Genomic DNA, 20,409 nt, shown 5'->3' with positions numbered 1-20,409 from the left:
CAGTAAGCATGACACATTCCTGGCTTTCTGAAGGGAAAGAGAGAATAGGGGATGGAAATTTCCTTTACCTCTGGTTGGGACAAAGAAGAAATTCTGAAGTGAGCATGACGTTCTGTGGCAATACAGATTTGGCATTCATTGATGGGTCAGTGCTATCCACCCAGAGCTGCTGTAACATGGCACTCTCTGCTCTCGAATCCTGCTAAGAGCACTGCTGTGGAAGAGACAAATTTGTGGACATGCAATGTCACACAGGCTCTCTGTTTACAGGGAGCTCATATTGTCATAAGCTGGAAGTCAAATATTGAAAAAAAGCTAAAAAATGGGAACTGACCAAGTGTGCGTTGTAGGAAATAGGAAGAGTAAAATTACACAAAGGCAGGGGGGTGTTTTTCTTTAGTTGAGTATACTATATGCCCAGTATAAGATAGAGACATTGAGTTTACATCTTTTTAAGCCACCAGCTCTGGAAAGTATTGCATGGCATAAGCAGAATTGTCCTGTTTCACCTTTCCTTTGGCCTTGCACATGGCACTCCTTTCCCGGGTCTCCTCTTAGCAGTCCTCACGTGCAGGCAGTTGTTGGCTACAGCCTTTGCAGGATGCACTTCAGACCAGTCCTATGAAGTGTTGTAGGAGCTGGGAGCACTTTACACCGTGTAAAACCAGGGAATTCATATAGTCCACCTGGATGGTTATAGCACTTATTCCATCCTCCTGCCAGCTCTCCTGAGTCAAGGAAATGCTAAAGTTGCTGCTGAGTTAACTGATGGAAATATTTTTCTCCTAATAAAAGCAGAGCATATTTTCAAAGTTTACTACTACAAGCATAATGCAATGTGAGCTGTGAGTTAGTTCAGCTACTCTGTGAAGTCCTCCTATAAATTCCTTGACAATTTTGTGTTCTGTCCTACACATTTGTGAGATAGCCAACACTAAAGAATGCTCAACAGGGAAAAAAATAGCATTATTTGCTAATGATCCACTAGTAATTGTTGAGAGGGGCAATAACTTCCCATTTCTATCAGTAAAAGGCAAATGGTGGGGGCCATTTCCTTTACTCATACCAAAGGTTGTGTTAGAGACACACAGAAAGAAGAAGGGAACAGTGGAAAGGACTTGCATTTGCTGAAAGGCTCAGTTGCATTGCTCCATTGTTAGTGGGCCAAGACCTTCAGCACATGAATTCTTGTGATTCATCCTCCCTCTGGTCTACCTCTCTGTATCCAGTACGATACAGAGAACTCTATGTGCTTATTTATACACAAAGAAGCGTTTGCTTGTTATTGTAGTATTTGGGTGCTTGGCTGACACTCCCAAGCGCGGAGAAGTACAGACTGATCTGGTGAATCAGTATTTCTTACTCTACTGCTTAGACTGCTGTGTGACCTTGGGCAGCCGCTTCGCTCTCACCACCTCAGTTTCTGTAAAATTAGACTGATTTACTTTGTACAGCACATAGACATTGACTGATACAAGGGCAGCTAAAGCCTGAGATCCAGAATCAGCAAGACAGACTGAAAAAAAAAAAGAGCAGAAATGCCAAAACTGTTCTTCTGTTTCAGCTGTCCTTCCCCTGCTGCACTGGCGTTATTTAAATACAGGCAATTCCAGCCCAACCACACCACCCTATTTACTCCATGTCAGCCACATCGAACCATTCAGGTAACCCCCAGGACATAAGAAGGGACACAAAAATAAACCCATACATGCTAAGATGAGTCTATTTAAAGGTCACAACTCCGTGCTGAAGGACGCACATTTCAGAACAGAAGCTTTCCTTCAAAAGGCTCTGGGTATGGAAACTGGCAAGAGGGGCGGCAGGCTGCCCGCATTGAGGAAGGCCAGGCTTAAATCAGTCCCCACCGATGCACCGATTTCACCTGTAGCTGCCCAATTTCTTGTTAGCAATTTGAGTGAAAGCATAAAAACACTGAAGCACAATATAGCGTGGCTGCCATTCACAGAGGTGTCACACAAATATACTCAAACTAGTTTAAAAGGCAACAAGTTTCTGCTATTCTCAAACATCATAAACTGAAGTTGTGTTTCCCTGCTACAAACAACTTCTGAAGTTCGTAGGAAGTCCTAGTCTATCCTGTGCATACCAGCATCTGCCTTCAGAAGGGTTACAACTCTCTCAGAGCTGAGCTGTGGAGAAGCTGGAAAGCAGAAGGGAGTAGCTGCACATTTGAGGTGGGAGGCAGATACTGAAAGGTTCCCAGCATCACCTTTGCAGGGCCTCATGCACCCACAGGGCCTGTTCCTGAATGTTGCTGTGTAAGCAAATTGGAAAACATCACTTGCACAATAAAGAAGCACTTAACATTTTCTCTTCCAAATGTTTAGCTGCTATCTACAGTAGCAGCAAGTTGGACACGTACATTGGAGGTAGCTTTGGTGGACGTATCCAGCCCATGGCAAAATTCGCAGCTATCACAGGGCTGCAAAAACTCCCTCCTCTGAAATCCAACAATTAGTCATAGGTGTGCGCGTGTAACTAATGTACTTGGAATGTGTTCTTCTATTCCAGCTACCTGTGTTTTTCTCACACTCGTTTGTGTAGCGTAGGCACAGGAGCACATCGGAGTGCCTGCGCGCGTGTGAGCCTTTCTGTGCTCGCCTGCCTTGTGCATTCACGTCACCTTGTAGCAGCACGTATATCCGTGACCGGCTCTGCATGTGTCCCGCTGTGCAAGCCTGTGCTTGCACAGGTGTATACGTGCCACGCTGCCCACCCAGTTCCCCGCGCGTTTGTGCGTGTGTGCATGTGTGTGCGTGCACCTGCCGTGCGCACACGCTGCCCTGCCCTCGGGGCACCCTCGGCCCTGCCGGCGCCCGAGGGCCGTGGGCGCTGCGGGCCGCCCGTGCGCCCGGGGCCGGCTGTGCCGGGCACGTCCCGCTGCACCGGGAGCGCCGCGCCGCGCCGCGCCGAGCGGAGCGGGGCCGGGGCGGGGCGGCGGCAGGGGGGGAGGGAGGGAGGGAGGCAGGGAGGGGGCTGGCCGCCGGGCCGTCGCGCAGCTGGCGGCGGGCGCAGAGCGCGGCGGGCAGGCTGCGGCTCGCACCGCACCGCTCCGCTCTGCACCGCGCCGCTCCGCACCGCACCGCACCGCGCCGCGCCGCGCGCTCCATGAGCCGCCGCCGCGGGGGGGCTCGGCGCTGCGCTCGCTCCCCGCCGCGGAGCCGCCGCGCAGCCGGCGCCGGGATGTGACTTGCCGCGGGCCGGAGCGGACAGAGCTGCCCCGCTGCCGGCGGCCGCAGGACCGCGGGTGAGTGCGGCGCGGCGGGGGGCGCCCCGCTCCGGGCACGAACCGCCCCGCTGCCCCCGGGCGGGCGCCCCCGGGCCTCCCCCTGCCCGCCCGCCCGCCCGGGAGCCGCGGGGCCCCGTCGCCGTCCCCGGGCCGGGCTCCCCGTCCCCGGACGCGGCTGCCCGTCGCCGTCGCCGTCCCCGGGCCGGGCTCCCCGGCGGGGCGGCCCCGGCGCCGCCCGCGAAGCCGCCCCAGGTGAGCGGTGCCCCGCCCGGCGCCCCCGGGACCCCGCGGCGGGCGGGAGAGCGCGAAGGCGCCGCGGAGCGGGGTTTCCTCCGCGCCTCTGCCCGCAGAATTAGCCGGTGGCCGCGGCCAGACAGCAGGCTGGGTGTAAGGCTCCGCGAGGGGGATTAGGCTGGATCTAGGGCGGGGGGAGGGAGCAAGGAGGGGGCTGCACGGGGGCTGGGGCAGCGGCGGAGGAAGGCTGAGCAGGGGAGGAGAGGAGCTGAGACACAGGATGGGGAAGGAGGCTGGGGGCAGGCGGGGAGGGAGGAAAAGCACTGGAAAAAGAAAGCGAAGAGAGACCTGAGCAAAGGGACAAAAGAGAGAGGCGGCTGGAGCGGGACAGATACAGGACGGAAGGAGGAGGAGGAGGAGGAGGAGGAGGTTGCAGACGGATTAAGGGGAGCCTGGAGAGGAGGCAGCTGCGTATCGGCCCGCAGGGAGGGGGCTGCTGCTCGGCTCCGCTGTGGGCACGGGGTTGTTGCACCAAAGCCAGAAATCTTTGCGCTGTTCTCCGGCTCGCTCCGCTACGGCAGCTCAAGGGCAGCCGTGACGGGCCTGGGCTGAAGGCAGGAAAGGCTTTTGTCGGCCCGTGGCTGCCTTTGTGCGGTGCCCGGGTGGGCTGGAAGGTGGGAGCCCCCAGCCCGCCCGCTGCTGCGCGCGAGGGTCGGCGCGCTGCGCTCAGCACAGCCCAGAAGGGCTGCGCAGCCTTAGCAGTTTTCTCTCTACTTAATAAAAAGAAGCCCTATACCTATATTATGTCTTCCAAAAGACAAATAGTGGTCGGATTTAGCACTTATGTGAACCCTTTGTTTACACCTGATCTAATGTTTATCCCAAGGCTAACAGGATTTCCTGCGTGCTGAGGCTAAGCACCTGGGCTGGTTATCATTGCTGTAGTACTGAACCTCTATTTCTCTGTGATGCTTTATATGTTACTTACCAACAGTGAGTATCTGTGTTGAGGTGTTTTCTCACTGCATCAGAAGAAATCAGGTGAAGGAAACCCATCTGTCACAAGGCCGTGACATGAATAGAGACAGTCTGAGAATTAACAAAGAAAAGAAAAAAATCTGTTATCAATAGTATAATGAGTATCAGGTTTTGTAGTCAGAAGTATTAGACACAGATGATATATACAGAATCTGACTGAAAAGAATTCAGAACTCCTACAGCATTAGAAAGATAATTTCATATTATATTCAGCATTGCAAAGTATTTCTAAAGAAAGCAGTACTTTTTCTACATGTCCTTTTTGGAGTGCGGTCATGCTTTCTGTTAACAGGGAGGCTGTAAACAGCGTTATGTTTTATAATGTAGAGTAAGTCTAAATCACTGCTGTATTTTTGCATACAAAGCACAATCCCACTATTAATTATTATTCTGGAAAGACATCTCTTCAGCAGCCTGATCTTGGCTTGGCTGGTGCTGCTCCGTTATCAGTCCTGAAGCTCATTCTTCAGATCTGATCAAAAGGAGCTGGCAGAGCTCCTGTGTTGTGATTAATTTCTCACTCACTAGCATCTCTCCACAACACTTTGTGGTGGGGGCGTTTTTTTGGAAATTGTACAGTGAACCAGTCTTCTGCCTATGCGTGGCAGAACAGGTTGCTATTTGTGCTACTATTGCTTTTATTTACTAGATTGTTTTTCTTCTCTGCAATTGGATTTATCTTCCTATATCAGTTGATTAGCATTAGGACTCTAAAAGGAGGAACCGATAACATCTAACCATGAATAACATTACCTTAAATATTTGCATGGTTACACATTTATATGCATTTTTTTCATATTCTCCAACAGCATACAGCAGTATCTTTTTACATGAGTGTTTTTGACTAGATAAGAGGTATTTACAATCACTGGTCAGAAGGCTTTAGCTTTTGAAAGCCTCACTGATTTTTAACCATAACAACTTTTTGATGACAACTATGAAACCTTCAGTTTCTGCTTAGTTGCTTGCAATTGTGCTTTGTACCCACTGGGGAAGCTTTGTGTCTGCCATTTCTGTAATGATTTTTGCATTGTCCCTTAAATCAGATAATATAGGGGACTTCACTCTATTGAAAACAGTGAAGTTATTACTGTTGTAATTGAGAGCAGATTTTGGGCCTGTATGTCTGAATTTGCAAGCTGCTCTGCTATTTGTTTGCTGCATATTCCTGCAATATCTAAAGCATATTGGTTCCTTTTATGAGCCTATAATTGCACTTGGGTTACAGGTATGTTGGTTTAACCTGTTGTTATGAAATATAATTTTGGAGGGGGATTTGTGGACAGAAAAAATCTCCAGTTGATTTCCCTTCTGCATTAACTGTTCCATTCAGCTATGCTGGGGATGTATCAGTGCCACTTACTATATCCAAACTGGAACGTTTCTGTGACGTTCCTGTGTTACTATTGCTGTACTTCTCTTGGTAATAGTAGGAGTGAGAGTGCTAGTCAAATAGAGTGCTATTGTTTCTACCATTAGGTTACGTAACTTTGCTAAGAGCCAGTCTAGGCAGAAGGAGGTAAAAGTACTATTCTCCTACAGTTACTGATTTAGGTGACAGCTAGTGATTATGTGCAGACAGAAGATTTTACTACAAAAAGCTAGCAACACACAGGTTCCTACCAACAAAAAAGCCTTGAGGAAGCCACTATTTTAACAAAAACCCCATATTGATACTCTTTTTTTCCCACAACAACTTTTCTGGCCAGAAACACTTGATAGATTTCCCTTAAATTTAGCTGAATCTGTGGTTTCAACCTTGCCAAACTTCTAAGTTGTAATGCAATGTTCTCCCTTGTCTGTATAACAGTCCATGCGCAGTGCTGAGTAACAGTGCTAGAAAGAGGATTTTGGCTGGCATCATCATGGGGGTTGACTATTAATGTTGCCATTTTTTACCTCATCAGGCAGAAGTACACAGTAAACAAGTTCCCAGACATGGCTCTATTGATAGTACTGACAAGGCTGCAAGTCCAGTTTGGAAAAGATTTCAAACCCTGCTTGCAAGCTTTGGTGTGGACAGGATCTTTAGAATGATTTACCTTACTGTTCAGCAAGGCTTACTGACATTTGATAGCGGTATGATTTCACCCCAAGAAATCCTGTCAGTGTTCCCAGAGATTTCTTGGTTAATACTGTAGCTATTTGGGAGCTTTCTAAGAGAACCACTTTTTACTTCCATTAGTTCTCCCAAAAGTAATTTCACAAATGGAAGTAACTTGGAAAAAACTCCTCTTGAGTTGAACATCTCTGCATTTCTGAACTTATATTTTGTCACAGATTAATTCCCCTTTTCCAAAAGAACCTACTCCCTTTCCTGGAGGGGGAAATACTCCAAAATCATTAACCCTCCCTTCCCCCCTCCCAAACACTTCCAGATAGGAAGAGGAAACAAATGATGGGCTGACAGTCTGACTGCTTACCCATGCAGCACCATCGCCATGGAAACAGACTGTCCTAGAATAGCTCAATCACATGAGGGTTACATGACATGAATAAAGTAACCAGAAAACTGGAAAATATCTCACAACTGGACATACTGGCACTTAATTCATTGCCCCCAGGTCATAATTTGTATCATAATTCGTTAGTGCAAAATTTATGACCCTCCTCTGAAGGGCTGGTGATTGTTTCGAACTTGGGAGACGTTGCGTTAGATGAATTTTGAATAATTTTCCACCTGACCTCCTGCTTCTGGAAGTTGTTACCTGCAGTTTGCAGTATTGCCTGAGTAGATCCAAGTGGATTTCCTCCTTTTATTATCAATAGGCACTGACCACTCGGCACTTTTTAGGACATTTTGGATATTCTAAAAACTAGGTGCAGTAGCTGAAGTAAGAGCAGCCCGTGCATCTAAGGGATTGCAAAATTACCTTCAGCATGTTTCCTTCTAGTCAATTATGTACTCATAGAGCAGCTAGATTTATTTAGTGTAATCATTTTCAATAAAAAATGAATATCTTCTATTGCCAATTATTTTTTTTCTCTGTTTCTCTGTGTTTTTAAAGTGAATGTTGTGACAGAGTCATTGAGAAACCTGTCATACAAGTCAGATATAAACAAGTAAATATGCTACCAATTCAGCATAAAGTAAATTACAGTTAGGTAGAAAGAGAACTATTAATCAGAGCTGTATGCGACTGCATTGTTAGAACCCTGTAGCCCCTAGAACAATGGCAGTATACCATAATTTCAATGGGTGGGCAAAGATTATTGATTACTTTTTCCTGTTTGTGCAATCCCAGATCGCATTATTTGTCACAGCTTCCACTTCTGAGATCCAGTTTTGTAATACGCTTTTTTGTCTGTTGTATGACCATAAAGACCACAAAACTATGATGCAGTTATATTAGCACATTTGCTGTCTTGGTGCCTCAGATAGGAAACAGTATAATTTCCATCATCTGTCTCTTCACAGAGGCCTATAAATGGACATTCTTCATTACTCAGTGAAAGGGGATGAACATTAGTTTGGAAGATTGACATCCTCAGGATTTAGCTTTGATCATTACAGGACTATAATACAAAGGAAGAAAAATCATAGCTCTTATCTGCAGATTATGTATCGTTTGGTACAGTATATGTAAATAGTTTTTTATGTTGGTGATATCTGATCATGTTCAAATAACATTGCACAGTTACTTTAAACCATTTTCAACTCTCGTGAAACTTTTTTGATGTTTTCATTAAATGCATTTCTGATTTATAAAATATCTTTTAAAGATACTTATTCAGGGTTGTTTGTGTAACTTATAAAAGAGCTCTTTTTCTTGCTTTATGCCTTAAATACATCACATGAGCTATATGAGTAACATTATTGCCTGTTTATATGGTGCTTTTCTCCTATGCAGTCTGAAAATACCAAGCAAAACAGAAGTCTTAATTCTCAAAATTTTCATCCAGGCATGGAGTTCACATCAATGCACACAGTCCTACTGAAATCAGCAGCACTAATTATGCAAGTGAAGGTTAACAGAATCAGGTTTCATATCTGGTACATGCTGTGTTTACTTCAGACTGCTCTTACAATGTAGCTATCTCTGGGGTGGACTGTTCATTTAAAGACTACATTTTTAATGATCCATTCTTTGCGCTGTTTTGCTTAATAAATGTAAATGTTGTAATGCATACCTTTTTAAACCATTTAACCTGCGTTCCTCCTAAAACCAAGTTGGAATTTGTCCAGACTTTTGGTCCTGATGGTTGTGTGATGTGTTGTGTTCCTAGAGAGTTTACAATCGTTCGCTCTGTGGATCAGGGAAAATGGTGTTCTGTTTTTGGTTGTTTGTTTCATTCGAATGCCTTTATAGTTGTTAAGAAGCACAATGAGTCATTCATTTTTGATTAGTTGATTAATGACATTGCATGTGTGCACTGTTGTTGCAGATATGAGATTTCTCTAGCCAGCCATTTCTGTTTGCAAATGCAATCTAATACCTGGGCTTTGGGAGGGGACAAAAGGAGTGAATATTATAGCTTGCATGAAACCAAGATTTTTCTTAACTAGTAATTTAAAGAAAAACACAGTCCTTATTCTCCTGAGACAGTTTTATCTTTAAGCAATACCTGTTAAAAAAGTGGATTTGACTGATTGCCCTTATTCCAGTAAAAGGAGCAAACCTATGAAACAGAATCTAATTCTGATACCACTTACACTTGTACCAGGCCCTGTGTCCAACTGTCCGTATAAGTTGCATATATTTTAATCACCTTAATTTGAGCAATAAAATATTGTAGATAATGTATTATTTTACAAGATGATTATTCATTTCTTCTGGTTGGATTAAATAATGTGTTTTAGGATATTTGCAGGGGCAGTGTTTGGAAATGTTCTTTTCAATCTGTGCGAACATAAAAATTAATCAGTTTGCATTGCAAGTACAAGAGGCAAAAGTAGCTTTCCTAGAGGGCAGCAAAGGGGAATAGGGGTAGAAAATCCAGTGCAAAAAAAGAGTAAACATGAGCTATTGAAACAAACCATTTGTTCAAGCTGTACTTCCAACTGATATGAAATCTTCCAGAATGAAGTGTAGCTAAACCAACAAATATTTTATTGTCTCAGACAGAAAAATGAAAACCTACCCAGCCATTGGTTTCTTCCTCCTCTTCGTGATCAGCTATGGCTCTTCCGAAAACTCGAGCACGTCCAGAGGGTGCGGACTGGATCTCTTCCCTCAGTATGTTTACCTGTGTGACCTGGATGCCATCTGGGGAATAGTACTGGAAGCAGTTGCGGGAGCAGGTGTGCTGACAACACTGCTGCTGATGCTGATTTTGCTAGTGAGGTTGCCCTTCATAAAGGACAAAGAAAAGAAGAGCCCGCTGGGAATGCATTTCCTCTTTCTTTTGGGGACTCTAGGACTGTTTGGGCTGACGTTTGCTTTCATCATACAAGAAGATGAAACGGTGTGTTCCACCCGAAGGTTTCTGTGGGGAGTTATCTTTGCTTTGTGCTTCTCATGCTTGCTAGCTCAAGCTTGGAGACTTCGTAGACTAGTTCGACATGGGAAAAGTCCATCTGGCTGGCATCTAGCTGGTGTGGCAATCTGCCTGATGCTCGTTCAAGTCATTATTGCAACTGAGTGGTTAATACTGACAGTTGTGAGAGATAACAAGCTGGCCTGCAATTATGAACCAATGGATTTTGCTATGGCTTTGATTTACGTTATGTTCCTGATGGTATTCACCATGGGATTTTCTCTTTTCACTCTTTGTGGAAAGTTTAAGAAATGGAAGAAAAATGGAGTATGCCTCATTATAACACTCTTTTTTTCCATTCTGATTTGGGTAGCCTGGATGACTATGTACCTCTTTGGTAACACTGAACTAAAGAGAAAAGACAAATGGAGTGATCCCACTCTTGCTATCGCACTGGTGTCCAGTGGTTGGGTGTTCGTTATTTTTCATGCTATACCAGAGGTCCACTGTACCATCCTTCCATCACAACAGGAAAACACACCCAATTATTTTGATACTTCACAGCCAAGGATGCGTGAAACTGCTTTTGAGGAAGATATACAACTTCCTCGGAGCTACATGGAAAATAAAGCCTTTTCAATGGATGAACATAATGCAGGTAAGAATTTACTCTGTAGAGGACTATATATTTTTTGTAGTAACAAAGAAAAACGTCTGTACAAGATGTTTTTCAGGTGTTCAAAACAAGGTTCCTTACAAATGCCGTATTTTGCACACTACACATTCCCTTTTTATATTGTTCATTAAGAAAACATCTTAGTGGCAAAAAAAAAAAACCATGGGAAAATGTAATACAGAAAATACATGTGTTTTGTTAAAGTGATTCTTTGGGTTTTGGTCTTTTTCATTGAAAAACTGAGCAATTTCAAATACAAAGACCACACAAGCAGAAAAATTTCACTGTGAAAAAATAACTTCCAGTTTAAAATAGTTTAACATTCTTTGTCATTATCAGTTACCCTTATATTTTAGATGAAATATTTTCCTAAAAACAGAAAAAAAACATACTCTACGTTATAAAGAGCTCAGCCTCTTGAGCAACAAAATAATAATAATTATTAATTATACTTCCATGGAAATGGGACCCAGTGCCATTTTGTGACACTGCGGGGGAAAAATATGCAAGGTGGTATACAGACAAGTTAAAGAACAGTCTTTGTTCTGAAGGCTTTATCTTCTCAATAGAAAATCCACAGACAGAGGATTCAAGGTAATGGTCATGCTATGAGTTGCTTTACTCTTCATAGCTGTTAGATCGGTGAAATAGAACAACTGTGGGATGACACATACTCAGTTGAAATTGCAATGAAAACGTTTTTGAGCAATTATTGAAAGGGCCACCAAGAACTGGTTACTCAGAGATCTAAACCATAGCTGAAAGTTGAACACATACCAGAAAATAGACAGGGATGCTTATGTGGCTGCAGGAAGGACTTGCCTGATGTTGTTCTGTAGCATAGGCTGCATTTTGGTGGTATGTCCCATGACTGGATAAACGATTTTTTAAGTGGTTGACTGCTTCTTATTCACTGTAATTGAAAAAAGAACTTGGGTTTCGCAGCCAATAGCTGCCTCATTGCTTTGGCAGCCCCCAAAGAAGGCTGTTGCAGCTGAATGGATGTAGACCAGACGTGGAGGAAAGTAACTCTCTTTTGTGACCATGTGGGGTCAGGAAGACCTTTTCCTGCTAAGTGTTTTAGTGGGAACTTTAAAGGTCTCCTCCTTGTATGGAAGTTTTGAACAGAAATAAGTTAGGATCATGTGGGTACCTACCAAGGGCAGTGGTAACAGAAACAAAAATCTCGTGGATAAAAAATGGCTCTTTATTACTGATGTTCCAGAGGAGCAGAGGCAGCTTCACCATTGACTGTAAAAGCACTCTTATTTCTTTTTCTCTCCTTTATCTCTATTAAATTAATTTCATACTAACATAACCACAATTCAGTGGAGTTATTTCTAAGGCAGATCTAAGAACAAAACTGTATCATTCACTCTATTATTTTCATTCATGTATACGTTTTAAAAGAAGGACTGGAGGTCTCTTTTTGATCTAATCACTTCAGTGATTTTTTAGTGAAATGGATAGAGGTATGATCCCTATATCCCATTACAGTATTTACTATAGTGTAATTTATGATGTTCTGTTTTAATCTGATATTGTATTTGCAATACAATATAAAACAGATTTCCTTATCTGGTATCCTTATTAATATTTATCATAACGAATGCATGTCACTTCTATTCCTATGGCATGTGGAAGAAGAATAAATACATTTTTAATAAATCAAAACAGATGCTTTACACTTTCAATTCATTATTCCTTTGCAGTTGTTTTTTAAGTTAAATACAGACTTATGACAACAGAGTTTGGAGGCAACACTTACTAGTAGGTAGAGACTTTAAATAAATACAGGTAATAATATTCAAGTCACATACTATAGCTGCTGAAGCATTAATTGAAGTCAAATCACTGCATTGATGGTTGTCAGTGGCTAAGCACCTGGAATCTTTTAGTAATTGGCTCTCTGCAGGTATATAGAGAATATTCTCTTCTTTTTTTAATTCGGTCCAAAATTTCATTGTTCAGACTCCAGAAATTAAAAGAATGGTACTTTTCTTTCAATTATGCGTAAGAATTATGTTTAATATGAGATTCATTCAAATCTTGGATGACATGATAACCAGAAATCACCTTTTGGTTCCCTGATTGTAATACTTGTTTTAGTAAATAGCTTTAAATTGAAAACATGTTTGGATAAATATATTTTCCATTTATTCACTATGTATTAAGTAGTTTTGCTTACCTTTTTTTTGGTTTAAGTTTGAGGCAGCATTTTAAGACTATAAAATACAGTTTCAAATAAGCATGTGTTCTCCTAGTATTTGTGTCTTAGCAAAATGTAGCTCCAAGTTATATATAACAACAAGAGCTGTCTTACTCCAGGAATATCATAAATTAAAACAATTTAAAGTCAGTTATTTAAGCATCATTATTAAAATCTGGATTTTTAATAATCTGATGATAGATATGTTAAAGTATCTACTTAGAAGAGTTATTTTCATACCTGTGCATTGTACAAAATTTTAGTAAAGTATTTAAAATACCGTGGAAAGGCTAACTTAAATGATTTCTCCATATTCTCTGTAAGTGCAAAGAACAGTAATAGGGCAAATTCTCCAAGGCAAATAGAATTTGCTTATACATAGAAAATATGGGTATGAAAGGTAGAGTACTACAGCTGTCAAGAAATCCAAGCCTAAGAAGCTCTGATACTCACTGAATATCATTTAATAAATTTTAGTACAAGTCATCCTCTGAGCAAATGCCTAGAACAGAGCTAATAAAATTTAAAATATGTGTTAAAAGGAGACTTTGACAAGACATTTGCTCAACTCTACCAGGTTATGTTAATTTCTTGTTTTACCTATACATCCTCTACTCTATTAGATGTATCTATCAGTAATAGGAAAAATACAAAGCAAAAATAGTAAAACTGGTATGAGGAAAGAATTATGAAATTAAGATTTTGCCTAGAAACTTTGTCTCCGATTCTCATGTTGAAACAATTTTAGAACCTACTTGCAATAATAGGGAAGAAAAGCTCAGCAATATGAAATTGAATTTACTGTCCCTTTAACATAATTTAAAAATGACCATGTAAATTATATAGTAAAATGCATGTATAAATATTTTACTTCTATATATATAATGAAGGTTTTTTTATTTGTGTGTTATCAAATACCAGTGTAATTACTTGTTCAACATACAGTAAGAATGCAAACTGTAAAGAACGAATACTTTTGACCCTGAGATGGTTAAAAATAACAATAAAAAAAGCTATTTCTAGCATAAGAGGTTTTCATCTTTTTGTTCTCCAAGTGTTCTGCAAAAAAAAAAAAAAAAGATTTAAAAACACAGAGAAAATAAGGTTACATATGTACAATGGAACATGTGCTGGGCTGGATTTCTAAATATCTATGCTAAATCAGTACTGTTCTGTCTCTGTGCATAACCCCCAGTGAGAGGCGTAACAGTGGACAGAGGACAGCATATGGCAGTAGGATCCATTTATATCTTGTACACAGTGCAACAATATAAACTCCTGGCTTCGTTAAAGTCTATGATGAAATTCTTGTAAACCTCAGTTGGTCTAGAATTTCAGCCAGAGAGTGCAGAACTGTAATTCGAATTAAACCTAAGAGAAATTCTTGCCCCAGGTGCCTGAAGTAGGCATGTTTCTATTTACCAGTTCATAGATCCGTATTTCCCTGGTATGGAATTGTAAGCACTCAAGTTGCATGTATAAATGAGATTTCTTAGCTGGCAAGATATGAATTCAGTGAAGCCATTATTTACCCTCAAACTAAAAACAAAGTATGCGCCAGTTCCCTGACTGGTTTAGAAAGAAAGAAGCAAATCCTTAACTATGCATATCTCTCATTCAGAATATACACTTTGAATTCAAACTTGCTCTGAAGTTAATGAAGGCTGACGTATTTCTGGTACAAACATTCAGAAGGACAGTATCTGCTCTTTTGCTTCAATCTATTGCCATCTTTAAGTCATTCAAAAGCAATGTTTACTTCATATTTCCAGTTTCTCAGAGTAAATATAATCTGAAACATCTGGAAAATCCTCATACACTAGTCATGCTGAAGTAATGCTCAGGGGGGTTGTGAGTATGCTTACTGGCTCCAGCAATATTTTGGATCCCAGTCCTCTGAATTTGATAGAAAGCAAAATGCAGTATCATTTTACTTAACCCCACAATATCCTGACTTATACAGTAGGCATTACACACAATGTATTGGGCAAGATGCATCAAAGGCTCAGTGACTGAAGACATTTAACTCCTGTTGAAATGAGAATAAGAAAATTTTTAAAAATTTGGCTCCAAGACATTTTTCCCCTTTCTATAATATACAGTTAATTTTATGTAGAACTCATTCCTTTAAGATCTATCCCCAATTACGTAAGAAAAGTTGCTGTTCAAAGGCAATTTGAAAACTGGTACGGCAGCATAAAAGCTAAAACCAATGGTGAAGTTCCCACTGACTAAACTGGAAGCAAGATATTTTTTGTGATTTTAAAGGAGATACAGAATATAAATTGTGTTCATAAGAACAATCTCTCTCTTTTAAACGCAGCACTAAGAACGGCAGGATTTCGAAACGGCAGTTTGGGAAGTCGACCTAGTGCTCCTTTTAGAAGCAATGTTTATCAGCCAACTGAGATGGCAGTTGTGCTAAATGGTGGGACTGTAAGTATCAAAATGTGATGATTTAAGAAATCTCTGACATGTACTGATCTATACAACCACTACTAATTGAAAAACCTTCTGCATTTAGCTTATTCATAGCAGGAGGGAAAGCTATAAATGAAAACTCTGGCAGTAAGTATGCATGTAATGCTTCCCTTCCTCTCTAGAAAAGATGCAATTATAAAATATTTTGCATTTCCTTACTTGGCTATTCAGATTTTGCAGTGTAACTTCAGTGAACCAAGTTCTTTGGTGACTCTACATATTGAGAGCCCCTTTTGAAATAAATTTAAGGTTGTTAATAAAACTATTAAGTGACACAATTTCTAACCATCTTTTTTCAAGATTCTGTGAGTGACACAAATGTATACAGGCCAGTACATTACTTTGAATAAGAATCATTGTTGCAGATTGTGGTGGTCTTTCACATGTCTTCAATTTTCTTGTCAAATGTATGTAATTCATTATAAGTAAGTTACAGATGTATATTTCTCTGGGAAAGAGATTCATGAAAGGAGAATACAGAATATTTTAATGTTAACACAATTAATTTTTTTCTTTCTCAGACAATAGTTTGGCATGCCATTATTTGATAGACCTCTTTTTCTGCAGCCTGGTCATTGCAAGAATGGCTTAGAGATCTGATGCCAAACAGCCTCCCTTTTTTGCATATGTATAACTTGCACTTGAAGAAATTGCATATAGCACTTACACTGTTAAAAAAGAATTTTTCATCCCCATAATCTTCATGCTTACCTACATGCTTCTTAAAAATCTATCCATGAGCAAGTTTATACTCATGTAAGTTAGCTTTTCTTTATTTTAAATCATGAGCCAATTCCATAACTCAATCTCAACATTCAAAACCAAATAATGTATTCTGATTGCAGGTCTCTGTTTGTTTGTAAGTAAAGTTTTGATTTGTTTCAGTGAACAAGAGGGACTAGACATAAGGATTCTCCTTCTGTGGGTAATACAGTGGGTGGCATCAACTGGAATAATATAAAAAAGCTTGTGCTTCGCTTTCAGTAATGAATAGCATCCTTCTGATGCTTGGATTAATCTATGCTTGTTTTCTGATACCAGAATAAGCAGCTCACAGAAAAGGCAGTTTAAGGAGAAGCTAGAGAATTTGGGGGGGGCGGAAGGGGGGGAAGGGAGCAGTGTTTTGTTTTGAGGTGGACGCAAAGCTTATTGGAGCACACTGGAGAGCAAATGAGAGATTAATGTGTATATGTGCTCATGCTTTTTACATGTGTTCAGGTGAATGTATGGTATGCTTTGAAGATGAGTTACACTGTATCATTTTGCTCTAGAAAAACTGGCTCTAAAGCTGTCATGTACATGTAGCATGGTAACACTGATTTCTGAACAGACTAGATCTCTTAGTTATGGGCTTATTATCCTTATTTCCAGATACCAACTGCTCCGCCAAGTTACACTGGACGACACCTCTGGTGAAAGGCTGTAGGCTCTAGAAAACAAGAATCTTTGTTACAGATTTTGTTTCCTGGCAGTGTGTCTTTGAGGGAGGAATCCATAACAATACCAGAACAGAGCAACAAAACATCCAGGAGCTTTCAAAATCCTACAGAGGATTTTATGTAAATGTGAACATCACTTTACTGATAAGCTAAATGCAAAAACAAAATTGTAAAACTGAAGCTGAATCTAATTTAAACTAGAGGTAGGCACACTTTAAAATGGAAGAGGGGATCTTGTATTCTGAAATGTAAGATATACTCTGTCTGTAACTAGTGTGCGAGGCAAGCCTTTTTTTTTTGTTGTTGGTTGCCCGTTGCTTGCAAAATACCCTCCTCTCACCTTAATTTAATTCATGTTGTCACAAGAGATTGCCACTACAATGTGAAAACATGCAGGATTTATTTCCCTTTGCTCTTTTTCCCTTCATTTCAAATGTCATGAAAAGTACCTTGTTTGCTTCATTATCTATTTGTACTGTAATATCATTTAGCATCACATGTAGTGTGTCATTGTCACTCTGTGGCAACTAAATTACCATTACACTGTACATTGGTACTCTTCTCTCTTTGAAAAGACCGCATATGAAACGCAGTTCTGGAGAAATGAAATATCTATGCATGTTTCATGCGAGTTATGGAGCTTCTTGAGGCAGAGAGAAAAAGTGTAGGTGCAGCAGAGTCGGAGCTCCTCAGCAGCGTGGAATCAGTTTCCCCGTTAGCCAGCCGCAGCCCCGGGCGCGAGCAGAGCTGGGCGTTCTCAGTGCTCCTGCAGACGAAGCTGTTAAATGAAACTTTGGAGGGATATACTTTCGCAAAGACTTAGCTGGGGAGAGGATGTGACTCGAGTTTGCCAGAAGGTCTCTGTGACGGTGGATTGCAGGCACCCGGCTGTGCTGCACGGGACAGGTTGGTCTGTTAGGCCGGTCTGGCCGCGGAGGAGATCGGTGGCAGCTGAGCAGTACTGATCGCCTTTCAGGAGGGACTCGGCAGCATATAGGATCAAGCCCTCTGTTTCTCATCCCTGTTCACATGAGTAGTCCCATTGACTGCAGTTGTTTGTGCATTTAAATGTGGTTGTGCATTTTAGTGCCTAGCTAGTAGAATCTCTGTTCTGGAGGTGGTTTGTTGTTATTTTATGTTTTTAAGGTGGTTTCTTCCCTACTCCTCCCCTTCCCTCCGCTCCTCTGAGTTGACAGAAGGCAGACTTTCTCAAGGCTTTTTATCTTTGCTTTCTCCAGGTTATTTAAAAGGTTCCCATTGCCCATTATTTGTGCCATGATTTTCATTATGTTTAAGCAAATCATTCCTTTATTTAACATTTAATACATATCAGGCACTGAAAACATCATGGTATCTATCTATCTTCACTGTTTTGCCAATGTTAATCTTAGCTTTCCTCAGTACTAAAAGCAAATTGTTTTTACTTGAGGGCATAGGAAACATATAAGGATTAAACTTTGCATATGCTGTAATAAAAATATATATTTTCAAACTAAAAAAATATAATGTACAAATAACTGAATAGCTTAGTAGCTTCACAGAAAGAAGTTACTTTCTGTATTCTGCAAAAGAAAGACAAGCTTTTTATTTTTAAAGAGTCTTCCTGATTCTTCACGTACCTCCATTTCTACTGAATTAGGAACCGAGTCCTGCAGACTTGTACTCCCATGAGTAGTCCCATGAACATTAGCAGGTCTACACAGGCAGTACAAAAGCTGCAAGACCAGTCCCTAAGTGTTGCACACAGATATATATGTGTATATATATATGAAAAAATATATATTGCCATTCTTGCCATGATCATCTTATAGGGTTTTATTTCAAAGCCCTTCTCTTCCAGAAGCAATATTTTTCTGCCATGCATGACTAAAGGAGCATGTTAGCTCCCTGTCAGTTGTTCCCCCTACCCTTCCCTCCTCAAGGCAAAGGAAGCACGTGCTTGTTTTATGGATTGCTTTTTTTTCTTTTTCTTTTTCTTTTTTTTTTTTGTAAGTAAGTAGATGGTCTAAGTAACCAAGTAGGGTAGGGGTGGATCTTGCATGCTATCCAGTGACTTAGAAATACATTTTGCTTGTTAAAAACAAAGTTTTGATCAAATAAGGTAGTATTTATGATAATGATAGTTACCCAGAAGTTGCATCATTTGGAACAATATAAAACCTATTGATCATCACTTGCCTGCAGAAGTTTGTTTTTAAAATAAATGAATAAAGTCTCAGAAAACTATTGTAAAAACATATAAGATGACCATGGCATAAATGGTAGGACAGCTTTCTTTTAAATGATTTATCATACTACAGCTGAGATTTATGAATTATAATACGCATTTTACAGGCCTTAGACAAAATCTGTACAAGATATAGTTACCTTAAGAAATGTTTGTTCTTTTTCTAGATGTGACTGAATTGATAAATAGAGTTCCCAATCCTACTCTTAATGAAGCTAATTGGAATTTGAGGCCTTATGCAAAGACGTGGCCAGATCCTAAAAACTCTTACTCACATGACTAGTCTCATTGGGTAGTCACGTGGACTGTTCACAAAATTAAAACTTAGCAGGATTGGGCTTAATTTGTGGTGATGAAGGTGTGGCAATAGATTAGGAGGGTCTTTATTTTACAACTTCATACAATTAGTAATAGGCAACTTTTTTGTCAGTCACTAGTCTGCAATGTAAAATGCCCCAAATAAAAATGTAATTGAAGAAAGGCACTTTTATTTTAACTTATATTTTTGTTACAGTAAACAAATTGTTTACTTTTGCCTTTTATGAAAGTTATCTAGAATGTAGAGCATCTGTGAACAACATAAGTAAGTGTAAGCACAAGCCTTTCACAGTTCAGTTAATTATAATTAGCTTTTATACTATAAAAGCTACTATGTTGTCCCTTGATGGTCATTTGCTCATGGTGTATCCATACAGGAAAAATTAAATTCTAAAACTTCTGAAAATGTTATTACCAAAACAAATTTTTATAATAACTGGCTTTTGCTCAATGGCTAGAAAAAGAGTTCAGAGCCATACTTTACAGACCCTGTCCTGCTTTCAGGAGAGTTCAGGGTCTTTGGCACATGCCAGAAAACATGTAGCATCTTGCAGAGTGGCACTCTCGATACATACAGTTGTTTCTATAAACAAAGTACATGAAATATCAGAGAATTAGCTGTTTCTGTTTTTAGTGTAAACACAGGCATCTTGGTTGGCTTTGTTCAAGCTTGATGCCTTGGGTCTAACCAAAGGCTGTGCAAAAGGGAGCATTGTAGCTTTTATAATAAAACAATTGGACTATTACCAGCTTACAGGATTACAAAGCAGGTGCTTTTTATTAATTGATGAGAGCTAAAGCTCATTTTTGATAGATAATATATATTTATTAAATGTATTAATGTGTGTTTTATAACGTACCCTTTTTTTCCGCTGATTGTTGCATACTGGTATATTATTAAGTACATCTTTGAAGGACTTTCAAGACAATCAATGATGTGTACCATGATGACTGTACATAAGTATACAAAACTACAAAGGTTGTAAAGCATGGGCAAATGTTTTATTTTCAAAATGCTGTTCCTAATGAGAATAAAGGCTTTACTATTTACTTACAATGTTTGCGTTAACTTGGTGTTAAAATTGACATAAAATTTTTCCACTCCCAGCAAACTATTGA

General features: G+C 40.5%; 1 protein-coding gene across 2 annotated transcripts; it reads left to right on the top strand.

Moving 5' to 3' along the window:
• Positions 1-3,431: 3,431 nt before the first annotated feature.
• Positions 3,432-20,340, top strand: GPRC5B (G protein-coupled receptor class C group 5 member B). Of its 2 annotated transcripts, none has more exons than XM_067306133.1 (4): positions 3,432-3,502; positions 9,585-10,598; positions 15,149-15,261; positions 16,678-20,340. In XM_067306133.1, exons 2-4 carry the CDS (start codon positions 9,593-9,595, stop codon positions 16,720-16,722), a joined length of 1,164 nt encoding a protein of 387 aa, XP_067162234.1. In that variant the 5' UTR covers positions 3,432-3,502; positions 9,585-9,592; the 3' UTR covers positions 16,723-20,340. The 2 variants fall into 2 exon arrangements, with proteins under 2 accessions (XP_067162234.1, XP_067162235.1); XM_067306134.1 differs by lacking the exon at positions 16,678-20,340 and adding an exon at positions 15,828-15,912.
• Positions 20,341-20,409: the final 69 nt, after the last annotated feature.

The sequence above is a fragment of the Apteryx mantelli genome, chromosome 16 (genome assembly GCF_036417845.1).
Source record: "Apteryx mantelli isolate bAptMan1 chromosome 16, bAptMan1.hap1, whole genome shotgun sequence".
NCBI classification, from domain to species: domain Eukaryota; kingdom Metazoa; phylum Chordata; class Aves; order Apterygiformes; family Apterygidae; genus Apteryx; species Apteryx mantelli.
The sequence above is the reverse complement of the archived record's forward strand: the minus strand, read 5'-3'. Positions and strand labels throughout refer to the sequence as shown.